The following is a 13,998-nucleotide window of genomic DNA, read 5'->3' as shown; positions in this document are numbered from 1 at the left end:
TATTTAATTATCTATTTCTATTTGTAGTTTTATATTTTAGTGGAAGATTTATTTATTACTGTAATATTTTTACATATGTACTAGTTATTTATAAAACGCTTATGGATTCATATTAATTATGACAAAAATAAAGACTATAGTGTAAAATAAAAATATTTTTAAAGTTAAATTTGAAGTTTTGATTTTGAAAAAAAAACACTTTGAAACTTTAAATATAAAGTTTTCAAAACTCTAGAATATATAGTTTTTTTTTGTGGAGATGCTCTTAGTTTCCTAATTTGATTTATTTTGTTATTCTTTTCTTTTTGATTAATTAATTTATTTTGTTAGTCTATCTATGTATATGAATAGATGCAGTCGTGAAATATTACAAAAGAGCATTCAAAATACGGAGAATATACCAACTTTTTCTACCTAAATGCATGTGCACCGACCCAACCATGCCAATGCCATATTGCCATGCCGCCTCTATATACAAATGTGTATATATATGTGGAAAAAGAATTTCATGAACAACAGATGTGAAAATGTGGAAAATGTTAACATAAAATGTAGACTGTGCTGTTAATTGGCGGGAAAATTTGATACAAATGAAAACAAGTCTATGATAAATTCATGTCAAAGGCTCACAGTGCAATATCTGAATTTTGGGACTTGGAAGATTTTTTTTGTAATATATATATTGGGTTTAAATATTAAAAATAATTAAGATAATAGTTGATGGACTGGATAGTTCCAAACCAAAATATTTATGTTTGTATCGACATATTATAACATTATGTTTACAATAGAAAAAAAAACTCTAGCAAACATCATAACTTAACGGAAACTTCATGTTTCATTTGTTTTACTTGCCTTTAGAATTTGCTAATTAAGGATAATTGACACAAAATATTATATTGTGGTTTCAATAAATAAAAATGCACTTTCTTACAAATGTAAACGCAAAGAGAAAAGAGAAAACAATGAATGGATAACTGAACTCTTAGAATATATATTGTTTTTTAAAAAAACTGAACTCTTAGAAGTTTAAAGTAAACCATTGTAGTACTGGGACATTATTATGGTTGAACGTGTTGAGGGAATATTTTCAAAAAAGACAGTGAAAGTTTTACGTTGATTTTTTAGGCAAGAAAAGAGATAGGTGTGTATATACGTCTGATACCACAGGACCATTATCTTTTTTGTTCTTTAACACAATTTTTTGCATGAATACTACTTTTTATGAGAATTTGGAATCGTTTTGGATCAGACACTATATATTAGAATCTTAGACTTTGGCCCATTGATCGGTCAAAAGATGGTCGTGTGTATCATATAAATTAGTATAGTACTGTTAGCTTAACTATGTAATGTATAACAATCTGTCATTCAATGTTCGAGTGTTCGAGACATACTATTTTAGTGGCGTTTACATTGTATAGAGAACATTATTATCATTCTATTAAAAACATGGTTATTTCTATGAATTCATACACATGCACACGCACATAATAAAGAATAGGAATCCATTGTGCAACTATAAAATCCCGGGTCATAAAAAAAAACTATAAAATCCCCGAAAGATTGAAACACGTATATTACAGTAGTTGTGTCTTGGCTAATTTCGTACGCCTAAATTATATGAAGCAAATTACTTAATATTTTGATAAGTTAATGAATTTATGATTATATATATAACCAATAAATAGTAATACTTATGGAACGCAAACTTACATTATGGGCACAAATGCATCATGCCAACATGCATACGCATAAGCATGATATTGCAGAGGTTAAAGATAATGCTTTTATGGGAAAGTTAACCTTATCTTCAGTCTACTAAGATAAGATAAAGATGAGCTAAATAGTTCATGACGGAAAAAAATGAAGGAAAAAAGCAGATCATAAAATTTACGCAACACTACTATAAGAACTTTCTCTTTATAGATTATCATTAGATGCAGTTTTTTGTATCCTTAATATTTTGAACAAACAAGGAGCATAGTAGTACAGTTTGGTGTCTTCTCAATAGTATGAAATTGTGCTAGTAGCATCTTCGATATCGTCCAAAACACGGGAAATATAAAATTGTGATTCTTTTTACCATGAGAAGCCCCACTGCATTAGGGCATCTACTTCAATTTGTGTCCGTCTGTTTTTGTAATAATCTTATCAAAACTCTAAAAGGTCATATATGAGAATGGTCAGCTTTTCTTTTCTTTTCCTACTATAAATACCTCCTCACAGTTTCTCCATTCTTCACACACCTAGCATAATACATTAATAAAAAAACTCATCAAAAGAATTGTTTAACTTCTCCCCACTCTTAAATTGTTGAGTTCTTTGTTTGCATTTTCATACGTACCATGGATTACAGATCATCTATGGAGTCATCGGAAACCCTAAGGTAACCATTTTCATCCTAAGCGTGTGTTATATCAAGCGTTTTAATTGAAAAAAAAATCCCAAAGAAAAACTCAATGGAGTGGCATGCAATATCATACCCAAATTCTGTGGTCAACTGATGAAAAATTAAGACTAAAATTAATTTTTTTTCTAAAATATATTTGTATATATATGTTAAAAATATATTGATGTATATATGTACACGTACAGGAACAAGTGCGCAGCTTGTTATAGGCAATTCAACAAAATGGAACATTTGGTGGAACACATGAAGATCTCTTATCACTCCGGTCATGAGCCTACTTGTGGGGTTTGCAAGAAACATTGCCGATCTTTTGAGTCACTCCGCGAACATCTCATAGGTAAATAAGAAGCTATATATAAAGAGTGACATATAGTTTTATATATACGCTATGCATTTGTATGTTAATTTTTAATTGTGTAATGTCAATAGGACCATTGCCAAAACAAGAATGCAAGAACATTTTTAGCCTTCGCGGATGCAGATTCTGCATGATGATCCTCGAAAGCCCTAACGCTCGTAGGATTCATCAAGAGAGATGCCAATTTTCGAGCGTCAATGCTGTACGTAATCGTATTATTGCCCTTATCTCAATACTCCTCTTCTCATATTTGCGTAACTAAACTTGTAAATTGACCACATGAAAAAAATAATTCTTATATAAATAATGTAATATCATATGATTTGTCTTTTTCAGGGATTGACGACTCGTATGGCAGCGTTAGGCCTTAGAGATAAAGCCATGATCGACTACACGTCATCACGGTCTCCAAAAATGGTTGCACTCTCTTGCAAGATGGTAGGAGGAGGAAGCGACGGGTCGTTGGATCTATGCGCAAGGGTTTGCATAACGGATGAGAACGACAACGTTGTGTTCCACACGTACGTGAAACCGTCAATGGTCGTGACGAACTATAGGTACGAGACGACCGGTATACGTCCAGAGAATCTGAGGGACGCAATGCCGTTGAAACATGCACAAAGAAAGATTCAAGAATTTCTTTGTAATGGAGAACCCATGTGGAAGATTCGTCCAAGAGGTGGGAAAGGGAGGATTCTCGTGGGACATGGGCTGGATCACGATCTTGACCGCCTTCAACTTGAATATCCTTCTTCCATGATGAGGTGACATTTCTATAAAGAAGAAAAGTAAAGAGGACACATATATATAACTAGATTCCTTATAGTGTTACTTGGTTTCTCGCAACACAACCCAGACTTTACGTGAGTTGTTTTACGATTAACGTGAATTTCTAATATCATTTTTATATATTGGTGTGTGTAGGGATACTGCAAAATATCCTCCGTTGATGAAAACAAGCAAGCTGAGCAATTCTCTCAAGTACTTAACCCAAGCCTATCTCGGGTAATATAACTACTTTTGTGTTTGTAATACAACTTTCGAATATAACATTAATTTGGAAAATGAATATAGATATATGCATACTTTACGTGTATTGATACATAAGTGTATCATGTACTATCCATTAATTTTTTTGGTGATGTATGGGTATTGATGCTTTGTATGGGCTTAAAGCTAAAAGGAAGGGATTCAAAACGTGAAAAGATTCATATGTTATGTAATATAACCATTTTCTAACAAAAACAAAAAGAATTTACATAGTTGGAGATTTTTAATTTACATGAGATGCTTACTAGCGTAACTTTTATCTCCAAGTTGACTAAATCAACCTATTTATTTCATTTTATTTCCTATCAATTACAAATAGTTCAACTAGTATACCATTGTTTTGTATGTAAAATTATAGGGATGAGTGTGTATGCCTAATATCATATGTTCCATATAATCTGTGTTCGCACCGTAGAAGTAATCTAAAACACTTGAGATCAATTAATTATACCCATTATCTAATGTACAACAATATATATATATTAAGGATGGTATTGATGTGCTTATAGGTATGATATTCATGTTGGGATACAAGACCCATACGAAGATTGTGTAGCGACGATGAGGCTTTACACGAGAATGAGATATCAGAAACATAAGATTGAAGCATATCCTTTACCAGCCGACGTGCAGAACCGTAGCAATCAAGTGGCTTGGAGGCAGAGCGAGGTCGAAAGGATGTCTCCTAATGAAATGCTCTCCATCTCTCGCTCCGACTACTATTGCTGGTGCTTGGACTCCCTCGCTTAATTCCAAAAACTATGGGGTTAAAATTTGAGAATCTCTCATAATTACTTCATAAACTTTTTCGAGATTTTTAATTTAGTAGCGTAAAGTCGAATAAGCATTACTTCTGATTTCAAATAGTATCTAAATTAATTTTATAGTATGTGTCGTGTGAGATGCGAATGTTGTTCCTGTACTTCTAATAACGCATATTGCTCTTAATTATTAATAATTATTGTTTTTTAAAAATTAATTAGTAATCACTTGTTAGCTTTTGTGTATAAATATATCTATATTTGTCTTAGAATTTTAATACATATGAAAAATAATGGAAAATTTCTATTTTTTAACAAATTTACACAATGAGTGGTGTTTCAAAAAAAAAACACAATAAGGAGAGATGTTTGTTGAAATTAATTTTTCTTTTTGCAAATAAAAACATCATTATCTATATTGTTGAAATTTATCATTAATCACTTGTTAGTTTTTGTCTATAAATATATCTATATTTGTCTTAAAATTTTAATACATATGAAAAAATAATGGAAATTTTCTATTTTTTTGTTAAACATGGTATGCTTAAATATACAACACGGCTATTATTAATCACTTGTTAGCTTTTGTCTAGAAATACGGTCGTCGTTGATTCTCGTTCATAGGTAACGAACGATAAACCCTAGACCCTAGTTTTTTTTAGGGTCCAGTCCAGCTCGGGGATTATGGCGGAGAGTTTGACGTCGATTATGGGTGAGAAGTGGCTTATCAGTAGAGTAAAATATTTACCCAGTGTTGAGGATTATCTTCGAGCTGACAGGTGTCTTGTGCTGGTGTTAGAGTCTTCACATGTATTTTTTTTTTTTTTTGAACTTAGAGTCTTCACATGTTGAGATTTCTGTTTTTAACAAATGAGCTCGCATACATGAAATATGAAGCTCCTAGTGAAGGGCATCTCTGAAAGCAACGCTATCTGGCTATCGCATTTTCTTTGGTAGAAAAGATCATCAAGTATATTGGTGAAAATGAAAGGACTCTAAGTGATGAAACCGTCTCCCTCAAGGTGATTAAGACGCTTAACGAGACGGTAGTAGTGGTGCTGGAGCATTTGAAAGATGCAAAGGAACATGGAAAGAAGAGAGGAGATGATCTTCTTGCATCCGTGCGAGTGGTTGGGAGCTATCTTGCTGAAACTCCTGACGCATGCAAAGATCAGGTCCGTTTTTGTCAACTTGCTTCTTGCTCCCAATGCTTTGCCAAATAACATTGAAGAACGAAGGATGTGAACTCTTGGCTGCTTCAAGAGGCTACGTAGCTGTCGTAGAATGCCTAGTAAAACTGACCCAGTCCGATGGTCAGAATGGTGAGGAGGACAGTGGAAGCATCTTCTTGGCTTGTGATACAGTCTTGAATATTCTTTTGAAGAGGAAGCAAATAGGATTTTCGCCGGAGTTGTCTACATTTTCCAGTTTACGGAAGGCTTTGGAGTATTGGGCAGATGGTAGTGAGGATCTATGGGTAGTAATGATGGCTGCAAGCATCTGCTCGTTGATCTGTGATTTTACATCAGAAGAGGCGCTACTCAAGCAACCTAGTTTCAACGGTAGCTCCTTGGATAGTTTGGCCAGGCTCATTGCAAGAAGCTTATCCTCGTCGGGCCAGGATAGGATACGTCGGATACTGCTGATCTTTTTGAACTCGTAACAGCAGGTTATTCTCGATGGGAAAATCGGTTCCCCACCATAAAGAAACATAACCGTTGAGCACTGACTCATAAGCAATCTTTATCTAGAATGCTTCTTTATTTTCTTCTAGTCTGTGAGTCATGTATGAAATGATGTTCTTACTCATTCTGGTTTCTAGGGGCTAGAACATAGTATTGCTATTCATGCTGGTTTCTAGGGGATATAACATAGTATCAACTATTAAGCAAACGTTTTCTTAAGTCAGTTTCAAATTGTTGTATTATGTACACGGTAGGCGCTAGTGGCGGTGCCAGAATTTTTTTGGACTGGAGTTAAAAAAAATATAATTACTAAACTATATAAAAAAATTATTTTCTCCAACCTTCATAATTTGAAACTTTGTTATTACAGTTTCACTACATCTTTAAATATATGTTTCGATAAAAAAACAAAAAAAAACACTCATTCCAACAAATTATCATATTGATCAAATTAAGAATGATTAAACCGTTTTGATGTATTTTTTATGAGTGTTGCCTTAAAGTTATTACCACTAAGTTGACAAAGTTTTCAAGTTAATATTTGTATCTTTACCTTATCTCTTTGATTATGGTGATATTACAGTTTTTGTTTTTCATCAGGATCATCTAGATAAATTGGTCCATTATTTATCTAATTAATAAAAAATTAGTCCATTTCTAATTATGAAACTAGCTGTTAAAAATATTCAGATTATATACATAAACTCTAATTATTTTTATTATATTTAAATCAATGATCATAATCATCTTTATTTTGACAATAAATAATCAAATTAAAATACCAAAGTATAAGATATAAAAAATAACCCAACTTGAAATTAATCCAAAACATGGTTCTCCCTTTGTCAAAGAAGAGGAGTTTGTTTATTAGTTTATTTTTAATGTTTCTGATGTAAATTATTATACTATTTGGGTCTAATATAATTTGGATTTAAAACTAATATATAACTAAGTTTAAGATAAAAAAAACATATTATTTATTTCATGAGTTTTTGTAATAGTAAAAATTGAGATAAAAATTAATATGAATCCAAGTTTTAACAAATAAGTAATATAAATGTATTAGTTACATAATTTTGTCTTTAAATTTTAATGTTTTAATTATTTTGTGAGGTTCTATTTTTTAGTGGGATCAAATATAATTTTCTATTGGGATCAATACATTTTTATTTGAAAGAAATATAAATATTTTTTTAAAAAATAGTGGGGTCAGCTGACCCCACTCCTCCTTCATCGCCTCCTCCCCTGGTAGGGGTAGAATATAACTTGTTATGTTATGTCACATGATGAATTTTGTAGTTTTTCAGAGAGAGGCTAGAAAAAAGGTTATTGACAGAGATATATTTATCACTTTGGTAATAGAAAGCCCGTATGCTTCAAATATATTTATTAAGTTCTAACAATGTATTGTTACTACATCCATGATATGCATAGGCCATGTAGAGTTTGTTTAAAAAAGTGCTTCTGAGGTAAAAGAAGAATTAATGTGATTTTTAACTTACTTTGCAGTATGAAAAATGTAGCGTGGACTTATTTTTTTTCTTTTCCGTCAATTTTCCGCGGGAAGCCAATGGTGTTTCCCTTTTTGTATGGTTAGAGACTACTTAATTTTAGTTGTGCATATTAGCTCAGGCAAACTTTCCTGAATATTCTACATACACAGATTTATATTTGTAGCATATAATAGTTAACATATCTTTCTTAGGAGAAAAATGAGTTTAAATTTCACAGATAAAACAAGAAATATAATATGTTACTTTATTACTTAGTAAAATCATCCAGATTTTTTTTTTTTTTTTAAAGAAAAGGAAAGTAGAAATTTTATTGAATAGTTGACTACTCCTAGATATAATCAAGCTGGAACTCCTTTAGCTTGTCCCTGGTTGCCACTGAGTTGTAGCTGAGAGTTAGCCTTAGAAAGATTATCTTCTTCTTCATCATCTTTTGGTGTTGTCTTGTAATAACAAGCATAAAGTATAAGTTGTACTGCTCCTGATACTGTCCCTAGTCCATTTCCAATCTACAACAACATTAACAAAGTGAAACTAATATATACTAATAAGTAGATGATGATAGTGATAAATACATAACTAAAGGACTTACCAAAATGAAAAGGTCGAATTTAATAAGGGCATAAATAACCCAAATGATACCGTTTAGAAAGTTGGCAAGTGAGAGAGAGAATGGCATGTATCTCACACTTTTGGTCTTGATCACCTTACTCTGTTTAATTGATATTATAATATATTATAATAAAGGTAAAAAATATATAAAAAACTTAGGTAAAAAGAGAAAATTAAAATATCGTACCATGATGGTGAGAGGAGCAATATACATGAGGCTAACAAAAATGACACAAATGATTCCAACAAAAGAAGATCTCTTGTTATGCGTGTGGAACAATAGCAATGTGCATGTGGCTACTATTCCTACAAATACCATCTCTCCTACCAGCCATAGCCCCACTTTCACCTGCACCATTGATCAATTCAATAAAACCAATTCAAAATAACACTATATCAACTTTGTTTTGCCTATCACCATCCTGAAACTAGAATCAATCATTGTCGACTAGTGCTTGTTGCTATAGTGTTTTAGCGTTCATTTCAAGCCAAAAAGACAAAAATTAAATCGACTTACACAATACATAACAAAACTCGAAAATGAAATTATGTATCACTCTCGTTTAGATTCTTTCAAAAGCTTACGTATAATTTTACAATCAGATCAAAATATTTTTAGAATAATTAGAACAATTAGCCAAGAAGTTTCTCAAAACCTAAAACAAATTAGTTGCACTTTGTTTTTTTTTTTTTTTTTTGCTAAAACTAGTTGCACTTTGTTACCTTGTGCTTCTTATATCTCTAGGAAAAAAATGTTCCAAACTAACTGGAATCGAGATGAAAAAAAAAAAACAAATCCGATATTTTGATACCGTTATACAATTTTGGCCCAGCGAATGAGAAAAAATATGTTAGAAAGATTTAGTAGAAAAAGCTGTAAGGATAATATTAGACCTTACGTGGGGTGGGAGAAAAGTAGAAGAAGATAGAAAGGTAAAAGAGTTCAATGGCGAGACCAGTGGCATTAATTGTGATCACAAGGAGACTATCTGGATGGACTATTGGTAAGCCATAAAAAACCCATAGTGCGCAGTTTAGTACTGTGGCTAAGTATGGGTCAGCTTTGTATTCCTCCACCTTCTTCATCTTGTATATGGTTATGAATGTTGGTCTGCATTAACATAAATATTTTCAAATAAACATAATCATCTAATGTAAAATATGTTATGTACAAGAGATACCTAAGGTGTTAGACCGAAAGAATAAATTAAAAGAAAGATAGAGAGCTTAACAATTACATGGGAGATAGGAACAAGAACAGTGAGATGACATTGCCTGCAACAAATTAACAAAAAAAATTATAAACTATTAGTAAACAAAGGTTCTTCGAAATGTTCACACACAATATAAACCCATGTTTGTATGTATTGTTTGCTTACCAAAAATGCCGGCAATGTTTCTCGCAACGGTCGCGCTAACCATTTTATTGACAAGTAAGAACAAGAAACAAGAAACAAAGAACACAAGAGAGAGAGACAGAGAGATGCAATTTGATATGTTAAATATATGTGTTTTGCTTATATTTATAGAAACACGAAGAGATGTTGGTATAGATATATAAGTACTCATGTATACATATACAAGTATGTGTATATGTATTGTGATGACGAAGCGAAACTCAAGAAGTTTAAGGAATTGAAATGAAAGCGACCTTGCAATTTTCTTACCAGTTCGAGGAAACAATCATGACATTTATCTGACTAACTTGCAACACTATCTTGTTGGCTTATTGCTTATGGAACCATGCTTATAACTCTGCCTACCGTATATAGCATACGTGTGTCTAATATATCACATTCATGTGCCCATGTAAGTTATTTTAGTTGTTATAATCTTATTCACGGCCATAGTTAAGTCCCAGAGATCCACGTGAGTCTAAGCGATCAATCTGATAAAATCAAATCACGCAGCATTTATTTTCTTCTCTTTTTACAACCTTTTGAACCACTCTTCTAAAGTTGTGTTATATATATATATATATTATTATGATAGAAAAGGTAATCTTCATGGATTTCATATGAGTATCTTTTTCTTCGTTTTTTTTTAGTTTTTGAGACTTCTAGCTCATATTTTTGAAAAATAATTATCAGTTTCTTCTGAACCAACGTAATGTATATTTAGTTTTTGCATAGTCTGTAGTTTTGTTTGAAGTTATATATTTGGTCCATCCAAGTTTGAAAAAAATATTAACCACAAGTAAATGAGTAAGAAATTTAAGGGATGAGCTGAAGATTAATGAGGAATTGTTTGAAATACCATAAGTTGAATATAATTTTTTTAATATATTTTATCGAAAATACTTTAATATTTGAGTTTAAGGTTTAAGGGTGTGATTAGGTTTATAAACTTTTATAAGTAATTTTAATTTTTTATAAATGATTTAAGAGAATTAATTTAATCTTTAATCATCACAAATTTAAAACATTTATGAAAATAGTCTTTTAAAAGTAAATTTAAAAAGTGGTATTACAGTTTGTGGTAAAATTAGAATTTCTCCAAATTATTATAGTTAGTACTAACTAAAAGAAGTTTCAAATGATAAATATAATTTCAGGGAAATGCCTTTACAGGTGTTATGAGAAGGTAGACATAGAGTAAGCATGCGACTATGTTGATTTCGAATTTGGATTCCGATGTAACCATTCTTCTAACGATCATTTTCTTTCTTTATGGATTCAGTGGATAATAAAAATCGCAAGATATGTGCTTTACATTGATTATATATGTTCTTAGTGATGTGTAAGGTATACGAACAACTAGATCACTATCGTTTTGGTCAACAAATATAATTAATTATTACGATTTCATTTTAGATAATTGATTATTTACACTCAAGTTTACCTTTCCTGAGAATATAAATGCTGAAAGGGATATTTTTTTTTTTTTGGAATAACAAGATAGCTGAAAAGATATTTTTAAATAGTTTACTCTTCTGGTGCTTTATATAATATGTTTTCACTTTTTGATTACATGAGTGTTCTAACAGAAGACTTCATATTTATGGAATAATTTTAGTTTTACCACAAATTTGATACAATTTCTCAAATTTACCTTTAAATAATTATATTTTCATAATATCTTAAGGTTTTAATGAAAAATTTAAACTAACCCTTCTAAATCATTTATAATGTTTAATAACTATTTATAGAAATGCATAAACTCAAACTACCCCATAAATACTAAACCCTAAACAACAATCACTAAACCTCAAACCCAAATGTTAAAATATTTTTGAATGAACGTATTTTTGAAAAATAGTATCCAATTTATGGTATTTCCATCAATCTCTCTAAATTTATTACAACCATAAATTAATGAGCATGATAAATTAATAATTTAACTAATTTTGAGCTGAACTAATGTAAAATATGACAAAACTTGATAAGAAAAAAATATCATAAATATTTTTAAATATTTATAGATGTATATATATGGTTTAAACATCATAAATTAAATGGTACGTATAAGGTTTATATAAATATAAATAAAATATTATTATTATTAATTTTTCTTTACAGTGAAATCTGTTGCTATCTTTTTCATATTCGAAAATATTTTGATATTATTTTCTTATATTGCACTTAGAGAATATGTTGCATTCTAAGATACGTATTTTATATGCAATATAATTTAATAAGAACAAAATGAAAGCTGAATCTATTTAATCCAGTCAGTATCTAAATTGTGAACACTATATTAGCTATACATAAAACATGTTTTGGAAGATATAATTTTTTTAATCTAATAACTCTATAAATTAAGACAATATTATAATTTTAATATTATTAGTTTATACATTTTTTACTTTATATGTTGGGGAAAACCATATTTTCTCTTGAAATATTTGGTGTGGTCGTATGTTACAGAGAGAGTATGTTCATCGAGGATGTCGTAAATTTAAAACCGTCTGCCGATTTGAGTGTTACAGAAAAAGATGTACTGTGGAATCATTTTCCGTAAAGTTGTTTATCAATACCACATATATATTGCAAGTGTTTGATCATTATATATAACAATTAGAGATAATTATATGATGATCTAGCTAACGATTTGATCAGTGTTAAAAATGAATATGTGCAGTCAACAAGTGTGATTATAAGAGACATTTCAGTGATCAAGTCAGTAAGCTTTGACATGACTAATCAGGAGAGCATTGAGTGATTAAACTATGATCAGGATGATCATGTGATCATAACTGATAGTCTGAACTAAAGTGCATAAATCTACGTTATAGTTGATTATTAATGACAAGAAAAGATAATAATAGGATCGCTATATATTAACCCTCGATTTTCGGTTGATTATTTGCATGACTTGTAACTTGCAAGCGTACTAATCTGCTACGATATGTCTTTCATATAGTACAGACAAAGGAATAGTAATTGTAAATCATTATTTGTTTCAGGTATCCCAAACTAATTCGTTGAAGCAAATAGTTTTGAGTTAAACTGATGAGGACATATCCGAAAGAAGTACCAATGGTGACATCGTGACAGTATTCTCAGAAATGAAAACTGTAATAAATTGAAAGAAAGAGTTTTGTAGTCAGGCTACTAAAAAACATTTGAAATGACATATTCCTGCTTGTGGCGAAGACACCATATTATGTCACTCTAGCTGTTCATTATATCCACTGTCGTCTTCTTAAGACCTGTTGTTATATGACCACTTCTCAACAGGATGAACTGTAATGGACGACGTCCCTTGTTTCACATAGTATTTATTAGTTATGACATGCTGCAATAATTCAAACTTTATGTATCTATTTAAGGGGTGTACTGCAAAACTTTTGCTTTTCTTTATTTAGACTATTTTTAGATGGACGGTTTGGAATTGTTCCTTGTTAGGATTCGGTTCCATCGTGTTTGGTACACAATATTAATTTTAAAGTGGCAAGTTTACTGACCTACAACAATATACAAAAACTGTTCTACGATTAATGAAACCGATTATTGAATAATTATAGGGGTATTTTCATACAAATACTTGAAACTTGAATATGTTAAAAAAATAAGTTTGAGTTCATTTTTTCAGCGATAGCATACAACTTTACCGAATTTGAAATACAATAATGATATCAACGGATGAATTTGGCCTTTTCCTTTTGCTTTATCGCGTTCTTGCTTTTTTCTATTGTGGTCGGCCATTTTACCTTGTTTTTGTCTTCGTGTTGGTAGGATCATTAGTGACCACCTGCGAAACATCACATACGTGATACGTAACACAACATACATGTTGGACTCAGGGCCGGTCATGGCATAAGCGGGTGAAGCCGTGGCTTAGGGCAGAAAATTTTACAAAGGCATATGTTTTTGTTGTCAATGGAACATATTTTAGTTTTTTTTTTTGCTTTTTACAAATAATTAAGGTTTGTAAGGTTTTCTTAGCTAAAATAATACTTGTGGGAATAATTAATCAGAATAACATTTGTCGGATCCTTTAGCAATATTTATAAACTTGTATTAACAAATATATTTGTTAGTTTCTATTTTTGATTACAACTAAAACCCTAATTAAAAGTTAGCTACTAAATAGTTTTTCGTGTTGTCTCTTTCTTTTCTGCCATTTTCCCAATTTATTTTCTATTGTTTCAATTTTTACATCATAA

The 13,998-nt window shown here is 30.8% G+C and overlaps 2 protein-coding genes and 1 pseudogene across 2 annotated transcripts; 2 read left to right on the top strand and 1 right to left on the bottom strand.

Moving 5' to 3' along the window:
• Positions 1–1,876: 1,876 nt before the first annotated feature.
• LOC106414317 (RNA exonuclease 4) lies at positions 1,877–4,903 on the top strand. The gene is made up of 6 exons (XM_013854997.3): positions 1,877–2,389; positions 2,599–2,750; positions 2,843–2,973; positions 3,108–3,535; positions 3,696–3,776; positions 4,331–4,903. Exons 1-6 carry the CDS (start codon positions 2,349–2,351, stop codon positions 4,569–4,571), a joined length of 1,074 nt encoding a protein of 357 aa, XP_013710451.1. The 5' UTR covers positions 1,877–2,348; the 3' UTR covers positions 4,572–4,903.
• A 215-nt stretch (positions 4,904–5,118) lies between these two features.
• Positions 5,119–6,490, top strand: LOC106414875 (annotated as a pseudogene).
• A 1,515-nt stretch (positions 6,491–8,005) lies between these two features.
• On the bottom strand, positions 8,006–10,139 carry LOC106391479 (bidirectional sugar transporter SWEET4). The gene is made up of 6 exons (XM_048735356.1): positions 9,770–10,139; positions 9,629–9,665; positions 9,285–9,501; positions 8,578–8,739; positions 8,371–8,490; positions 8,006–8,287 (listed from the first exon to the last, which is right to left on the bottom strand). Exons 1-6 carry the CDS (start codon positions 9,957–9,959, stop codon positions 8,120–8,122), a joined length of 894 nt encoding a protein of 297 aa, XP_048591313.1. The 5' UTR covers positions 9,960–10,139; the 3' UTR covers positions 8,006–8,119.
• Positions 10,140–13,998: the final 3,859 nt, after the last annotated feature.

The sequence above is a fragment of the Brassica napus genome, chromosome A6, assembly GCF_020379485.1.
Source record: "Brassica napus cultivar Da-Ae chromosome A6, Da-Ae, whole genome shotgun sequence".
NCBI lineage: Eukaryota > Viridiplantae > Streptophyta > Magnoliopsida > Brassicales > Brassicaceae > Brassica > Brassica napus.
Note: the sequence above shows the minus strand (reverse complement) of the source record. Positions and strands in the feature narration are given on the sequence as shown.